At 36.0% G+C, this 8,466-nt stretch overlaps 1 protein-coding gene across 1 annotated transcript; it reads right to left on the bottom strand.

Annotated features, from left to right (window-relative positions):
- Positions 1-1,334: 1,334 nt before the first annotated feature.
- LOC140894337 (phosphoglucomutase, chloroplastic) lies at positions 1,335-8,150 on the bottom strand. The gene is made up of 22 exons (XM_073302831.1): positions 7,738-8,150; positions 7,544-7,609; positions 7,400-7,444; positions 7,233-7,325; positions 7,089-7,141; positions 6,466-6,517; positions 6,309-6,377; positions 6,108-6,176; positions 5,392-5,514; positions 5,248-5,300; positions 4,422-4,500; positions 4,270-4,334; positions 4,100-4,167; positions 3,631-3,749; positions 3,476-3,550; positions 3,251-3,366; positions 2,453-2,594; positions 2,273-2,354; positions 2,151-2,197; positions 1,987-2,064; positions 1,787-1,892; positions 1,335-1,706 (listed from the first exon to the last, which is right to left on the bottom strand). The coding sequence occupies exons 1-22, from the start codon at positions 7,960-7,962 to the stop codon at positions 1,639-1,641; spliced, it is 1,893 nt and encodes a 630-aa protein (XP_073158932.1). The 5' UTR covers positions 7,963-8,150; the 3' UTR covers positions 1,335-1,638.
- Between the last annotated feature and the right edge of the window lie 316 nt (positions 8,151-8,466).

Below are 8,466 nucleotides of genomic sequence, written 5' to 3' on the forward strand. Positions count from 1 at the left end.
TCTGTGCATGGATTTTTCTTTGGCGTTTTTCTCTTAAGGGATGTGTATGTTCGCTTATAAATAGAAAGGTTTCCGGGACACGTGAACTTGTTTGGTTTTATGTTTGACAAAGGACATGGGTTCTATGGGACAAAGGTATCAAACCTGGTCGGATGAACAAGAGGTAATAAACAAAAGAGATTGACTTGATAGACATAAAGAAACTAATCCTCCAGTACCTCAACACTACCTTTCTTTGCACTTTGCATGCTCAAATATTGCATAATCGTCATGAAGAAGCATAGAGTTCATCAAATATATGAAACACTTTATATGCAAATCTATACGAATGCCGTAGCTTTATGAGTCAAATAAGTAAAAAATGCAACCATATATCACATATAGTTCAATGTAAAATTACCGTCACATAAAGAGGATAATGATTGAACTGACCTCAAAACACTTGATGATGACAGGAAATTTTTCCATTGTTAAGGGTTTATCGTGCTTGTCCAAGTTGTCGACCACCTTTCCCACATTTGGTGGTCGGGTTGTATTATTGGACAAATTTGATTGTGGAAGTGTGCAGCAGCCACAAGAGAAAAGCAAACGGCAATATGCTGGGGTAAAAAGATGTATAAATTTTCTGACTGCATGGGTGATAGATTTGACAAAGACCAGAGAACCGTGAAAATAGGCCCAATCGAGAAAGCCGATGACCTCAAGTTGAAGGGTTGCAGCTGACTCTGACACCAGGTACGATAAGACTCGTTTTATATAATTGACATCAATGTAAAAGAAAATGAAAGTGACACAATGTTGCAGAAAGAGGTCCAGTTAAAGGTCAATCGGAACATGAATCTCAGGAAATTGCCTGACATAGGTAGAGTCAACTTTATATTTGGACATGGTGAAAAAGAAGGATAGGATATTTCTGAGTAAATCTTTCGATGATGATCGTCGCATACACTAAGATGTCGTTGAATGGTGATACCATCTTGGATTGTATATATATTATGAAGAAAAAAACAAGAACTACAGGGCTAATTTGTGAAGCCAAATTTAAAATCATCTCTAGACAAGGCTCCTCGGACCTCGATGACATCAAATGGGATGGCATGGTTTTAGCGTCAACAAGGATTACTGCAATTTAGAGATTGACAGTGTAAACACGAAAAGAATGTGGAGGCAATTGCTCTATAGCAGTTTGAATGAATTTTCTAGCGGATGCCATCGAAAATCTAGCAGTTAAATAAATGATTGGTGAATCCACATAATGAATATCTTTGGTACTCTAGAGTATAGAGGCGATTGATTCATGAACACAACATCAACTCAAATTCCATTTCTCTTCCCCAAAAGCAACAATTGTAGCATAAAATTTACTACTATTATAACCATAGAATCGTTTCTCCAACAATAAAAACTGGAGGTCATTATTCTATACATCTCTCTCAAGAATAAATTTTGCTTACCACCTACAAATTATGATCATTCACCATCCCTTGAAACGTTTTTCACATTGTACATGAAAGTTGAAACTAACCTAAAGAACGTAATATAAAGCATTCCGAGTAATATATAGAAAGCAGACCTGGCATAGTTGTCATGCCATGAAAGTTTTTCAATCGCAAAAATTAGTAACTGAAAACTTCATTCTCATGTGATGACTGTTGGCTGGTCCCTTCCCGTGAATTCCTTCAGCTTCGAGAGAGACAGCGCAAGATCTAAGAACAGAAACAGACGCATCTCAACAAACTGCAAGGAAAACCCAAAGAAGTTCATAAAAGGGATCTAAAATTTGAACCTATTAAAGGTTTCAGAGCTATTTGTGCATCAACACTGTGTTTAGATGAGTCTGGCTCAAATTGTTCAATATATATTCGAACGGTAGCACCAGCAGAACCAGTACCCTACATAAAGATATTGGTTAAGTTTTTCCAAGAAAAAACAGCAAAATTAGCTGTGTGAAGCAGAGCCACTGGTGAAAATGAAAGAAACACAGACCGACAACCGAAATATGATCCTCGATCCATCGGTGAAAACAAAGCGAATGCCTTGCTTGGAAGCAACACTTCCATCAACCTGAGGAAATTAAAAACTGTCATGTTGCTGGCTGATTGTTCTTTAATTACACAAGAGAAATAATTACAGAAGAAGCTTCAACTTACAGGATCAGTGTAGGTGAAGTCATCAGCAAACTCGAGGACGTAGCGTCCTGCAATTATAAATCCCCTTCAGCATCATCTAAAGTACAGGAGCCGTTTTGGAAAATTGAAGGCTCAAAACTTACCATAGGTATCACCTGCCTTGCTTTTAGATATTTTTTCTCTAAGATATTCTATCATTTTGTTGGCCCCCTCAGATTCACATTCCTGAACAGAAAGTGGTTTCAGCCACTTTGGTGTAAGTAAGAAGAGATTAAACAAAAAAGGTGAAAAATGTGCTGAAAATGAAGCATGGAAACACTGGCCTCATAATCATATCTAGAAAAGAAATTCCTCCCGTAAGTGGCCCAATGTTCATTTACAACATCAGAAACAGAAATCAACTTTTCTCCTGGTTTCTTGTCCTTGTTTCGAGACGCAATTATTGATAACCAAGCTAAAACAGCCCTGTCAGAGATCACTACTTCAGTGACAAAACAAGGTTTTAATCATAAAGCCAACCACAAAAGGCTCAAACGGGCTTTAGTGAACAAATTTTCTCAATTTTGATGTGAGTTCTACCAAGCATAAATACTTAACCATGGTCTACAATAGCAGGTGCAAAATCTCCCATAATTATAAACCGTAGCATGGAAGGTATGAAGAAGCTAGTAGCACAGTTGCAAAATCTCAAAGTAATTCCTAAATTAGGCTTTGATCAGCCACTTGGATTTTTATTTGAAATTACGAGTATTTACCTCCACAAACACACTGAAAACTCCTTGGCAAAAGAGAGAAAACATTCAAACTCATCGACCCAAGAATGCGAAAGTAATGAGCAGCCTCTTCTTCTTGCTGTCTGTAACCAATTTCTTATAACCATAACTAAAATAAATTTTTCAAGGGGTGAATTATTTAAGCCAACCGCATGTTTGCAAATCTGTAATTTGATTGTAAATTAATTAATAGAAAAAGCCATAACATTATTCATGTATTTTTTAGCGGTTTTAATGAGTACCTACTAATTGGGGATCAATTATGGGATCTCCAGAAAACCATACTCTGGTATAAAAAAGCTGCAAACTAAAATTTATTCATATATGTCTGGATGAGAATGTCAGTACCATATCCCATCTTTTTCACGGATGTGGTCAGAACCTGTTCCGAAACTTTCTTCCCCACAAATGGACAGTTTCTCCGCATCCATTAGATTCCCAAAAAATTTCCAACCAGTGGGCACCTGAAATCAAGTCTAGTCGTAAGCACACAAATATGAACACACAAGAATTTCACTCGTGTTGCAACACATAAACAACAATCCACGAGATGTAAATGTGGAAGCGCTAAACCTCATAAAACGGAAGATATAATTTTTGGGCTACACGATCTAGAGCACCACTTGTTGGCATGGAACGAGCCAATCCCTACAAAATACAAAAGCTCAGTAGCAGTGCGCATCACCGGAAGAGATAATTAGAGGAAAAACCTTTTGCAATTTCCAAACCTTTGGGCCATTTTTGAAGTACGGTATTGTTTCTTGAGCGTTGGCCGCAATGACTGCAACAGAATCTGATGGAGTAACAAAAAATCCTTTTCCAAGAATCATGTTTCTATCACCATCTCCTAAAAAGCCATAAACATGAGATATCATGATATCTTTTGTCTGCTTAAAATTTAGCAAACCGGTGCACCTTTCCTTTTTGAAATGAAATGTGATAAAACGACTGGAAGTATATAGAAACATAAAAATTGAGCTAAATTCCAGGACACTTGGAAAACTCTTAATGGTTTTATTTGATACTGAAAGAAGCCATAAATAAATTAATTTATTGCTTATATAATATACAACATTGCAAAAGACAAAAAATAAAAAATTCCGTTCAGCTTTTCTCTTTCTTTTCTTTTCTTTTATTTTCCAAATTAGGAGTCCACAAACTTTACAAGAAATGCTTGAAATAAGCATACGAACATACCATCACTTGCAGCTCCAAAATCAGGTCCATTCTCAGCATACATTATGTTGACCAAATCCTTAGCATATCTTTTCAAGGGGGAAAACTTACAGATCAGCTATACTTTTGTTTAATATTATATATATATATACACACACACACACACTCACACTAAAAATATCATTTCTTACGTAAGATTAGGATCTGGATGACCGTGCCCAAAGTCTTCTAATGGCACTCCATTTGAAATCGAATCCTGTAAAATGAAAAGGTAACTTAAACTAGAGAATCATGAGCCAATTATCTAATATTGAGAGTAAAAAATTCAACATTAATTGTGTACCAGGCCAGCTCCCAGCTTGTCCATGAAAATTGGTTTGGCATAAGCACCAGAAACCGCATGCATGGCGTCGAATGTAAACCTGGATTGAGGATTTTAAGTCATGATTAGTTTGCTTATTTACAACACATCATTCCCGATGTGTCCTCAATATTAAAGAAAAGATACATATAAGGAATCAGAGGCGGAAATGATCAAAACAAAACCAAAAAAAAATTTCAAAATTCTCAATGCAACTGAATGGAGATAGGAAGTAAAAGGAGAAAAGGTATCACTCTGAAGTTTCCTAATGGAGAAAAACACATTAAACAGACCTTAAAAACAAGTGTCAAAAAAGGCTTTCTTAAACATTGTATTCGTGTATCTTTTACAGAGGAAACTCAGAATCTATGATCAGCTAACGGTAGGAATTTTTAATTTAAGTAAACTGGATCAGGTCCGTTAGGATCTAAATCTCCTAACACACTCAATTCTGCAAATAATAACTAATAGGAAGGGAAAACAGATTTACTAATAAGAAATATGAAATATAATCTGAGAAATATCCCAGCCAAGGATAGAATCCTCTTACAAGAAGAATGCAAACACTCTCTTGCCCCTGGCGTAAGCCAGTAGAAACCCTACCACAAGCTAGTAAGAACAAAACACAATAAACGTGAATCCTCTAACTAACTATGACTCGCCATTTTATTCTCATTCTCTAGTACATCTAGATTCTTCCATAGGCTTGATACTATTGGGCCTATGCCAACATATTACAGTCCAGAACAATAAAGTCCCTAACAAGGTCATCCAAATTATGGACCGAAGAAGCAAAGAACTTATGTACCTGAATTCTGGCCTTGAAAGAAGACTCCTAATAAGTTCAAAGTCAAATACATTCTGCAGAAAATCTCACAAAACTGTCAATGCGAAATGAGAAAAATATGATTATGCTACGAATATTTAGATATCCATATTTCAGGTTGCTCACCTCCATAAGTTCCAAATAATCAGATACTGGATCAACTACCTCTATGCTAAAAGGTCCACAGTCGGTTACTCCAAGGACAGAGAGATCGACATCAGGAATGTCTCCCGTTTTTATTTCTGAGATCTGCAAGAGTAAGGCAAGTAAAATTCGGATATCAAACTAGAAAATTTATTCAACATAAATACGTCCAAATCTACCCTTTTAGATTAAAAATTGACTTGTTAAATGTTATTGAATCCCAACCTCTAATATGATCTTACATATCCACTTGAAGATCTTCGATGGAAGAAAGAGAAATTACTTTCAGTGATTTAGAGATGGCTACAAAAGTACAGCATGTTCTTCAGAATGACTAGCCATAACCGGCACATGGCGGCAAATCGGGTTAAAAGTGAAAGTTTCAAGTGTACTGATTGAATCTCTAGGTCGTTTTGAACAACAATTAGGCTTCATATAATTTATTTTATACGATACTTTTTTCATCTCAAGAGTCATTATAAATGTAAAGAAATTTGTTTAACAAACAACCACTTCATCTTAAAATTTAAGCCATAAAAATTGCGAGACATTTATAGATGTGAGACAATAATAAATTAGAATAACAATTCATGATTGTCAACACCATCTTTACTAAAGCAAGGATATCCCACTAAGAGTAAGACCATCTTAAAATCAGACAGTTCTATAAACAAAGGAATACAGGATCAGAAGCATACAGAGAGTGTGTTTCCATAGATCTTGTCAGTTATGGACTCAGGTGCTGGTTGGCCACTACTATAATTGAACTGCAAAATTTTTTTTAAAAAAAATAAAGAAGAAGAAGAAGAAGAAGAAGTGAGAAACCAATTTGAATATGAGAATTTAAACTCTAAAACATGAGAACTGTTCGGGCATAATTGCTAATAACCATACTACACCTTGATACCCCAGTCATAATCAGGACCACCTGGATTGTGGCTTGCACTCATTACAAAACCACCATTAGCCTGCAGTGTAAGATTAGTAAAACTATAAGATTCATAGATTAGTAGACTTACACAATGTAAAGTTAAAATAGAGAGGACAGATAATTGCCTTTCTTTTCCTAATCACGGCAGAAACAGCTGGGGTAGACATGATCCCATCCCTGCAGTTACAGAATTACTATATGTACCATGGTCCAGTTAACAAAGTAATTTATGAAATGAAACATGTAAATCAATACTACCAGAAATGTTGTGCATGCATAAGTCAATAGCAAAGAAAGAAACACGCTTTCGATCACCCATGTCTTCCAATAAAGTTATCTATAATTTGGATGTTATAGACCAGTAAAATGCAGAGAACAAACCAATTTCAACATCTAGAAAGAGTAACAAACACTGGCTTATAAATGATATTTAAGAATAAAACTAGAGTGAAATTTCAAATCAAGAATTAGATGACTGAACAACTGTAGTGACACAATTCATTCAAGTACATCTAAGAGCATTTCAGTGATCTTTAGATCTTCCAAGAAAGTAGTCCGTAATTTGGATGTTATAAGCCAGAAAGTGTAGAGAATAAACCAATTTTGACATCAAGCAACAGTAACACACTGGCTTGTAAATGATCCTAAGAATAAAACTACAGCAAAATTTCAAATCAATAACTAGTCTACTAAACATCTGAAAGGACACTAAAGTACATCCAAGTGCAATTAGATAAGAGAAACTCACTTTCCAACCAAGATTTTACCAACGCCATTACCCGCAGCAATTTTAATAATTATCTGCAATTCAAGTTCACCAATTAAAAAGCTGGAAATGAAAACAAAACAATAACGGACAGCTGAAAATGGCATCTATTCTTATCCTTGATACCTGTGCAGCCTCCCGGTTAAAGTACCGACCATCACCCCCTAAAACCAAAACTCCATTCTTGTAATCCTCTGGTGGCAATGAATTAAACAATGCCTTCATTTCACAAGCAACTCCCTTGTTAGAGAAACACGCAAAACATTAAATTCATTGTTAAGAAATTATCAAACCTGAATCCAATTAGCCAGGTAGTTTTCTTGCATGAACACTTTCACCTAAATGGAAAACAAATCAAGTGAATTAGATGATAATTTTAGACCTCCAAGCATGATCACTTGGGTACGCCTCCTCATTGACAAACCAAAAGGAAATACTTTTTTTCTTAGGCCACTTGTACCAGTCTTCTGACCATCAATTGGCTTGGTGGGCACACTCTTAATCTGAAAAAAGATGCCCATAAAATCAAACAAAACATACGCCTACCAGCACACGTAAATCAGACGATAAAATCAAGATCCCACTTCACAAATTAAACCCAAATGCATAAAAGCACCAAAAATAAATCGACCTTGAGCTCATTAGATTGAGCAACGGTGGTGGAAGGAGAAGAAGCCGAAGAGGCCTTAACCAAGACAGTAGAGAAACCAGGTGAATTTCTCTTGAACGAAAGATTGGAGAAAAGAGGAGTAGGATTGAGAAATGGGAGTGATTTAATTGGGTTAGTGCAACAACTCGTGAAATATCTGGAGGAGAAGAAAGTATTTCTTGAAGCAATGGAATTCATCAGAGCCATGGCAAAGGCAAATCGTCCCAAAGATCAAGTCTGCAGGAGGAAATCAATAGGACTGTAATTGAGAAGAGTAGAGAGTAAGCATGAGCTTGCTGGTTGTGTGTGTGGTTTCAAAGTAATGGGGAAATTGGCGGCCACATGTACGAAGGATCGCTTATCTTTGAATTTTATTGTTTTCTTGTCACCCCCAACAGTAACAGTGCACTATACCACGCCACATGAGCATATATATTAATATTTATTAATTAATTAATTAATAAGAGAAAACTACAAATATAGAGAGAAACTATTCTCCGCCGTCAATTCAGTCGTCCGCTCATGATTACTTTCTCCATCTAACATAATTATTTCCCTAAAATTAAGGTTTGTTCTACCGTACTAGGTTTCTAATTTTTGGATTCATGTGCTGGAAGTGGTCTAATTTTTAAGAGTATACAGGATATACATATTCTAGCAAATGTCTTTAGTCCTCTGCCCTGTGAATGTTGAAAGAATGAACGACGGGGC

Source organism: Henckelia pumila, chromosome 4, assembly GCF_033568475.1.
Source record: "Henckelia pumila isolate YLH828 chromosome 4, ASM3356847v2, whole genome shotgun sequence".
NCBI classification, from domain to species: domain Eukaryota; kingdom Viridiplantae; phylum Streptophyta; class Magnoliopsida; order Lamiales; family Gesneriaceae; genus Henckelia; species Henckelia pumila.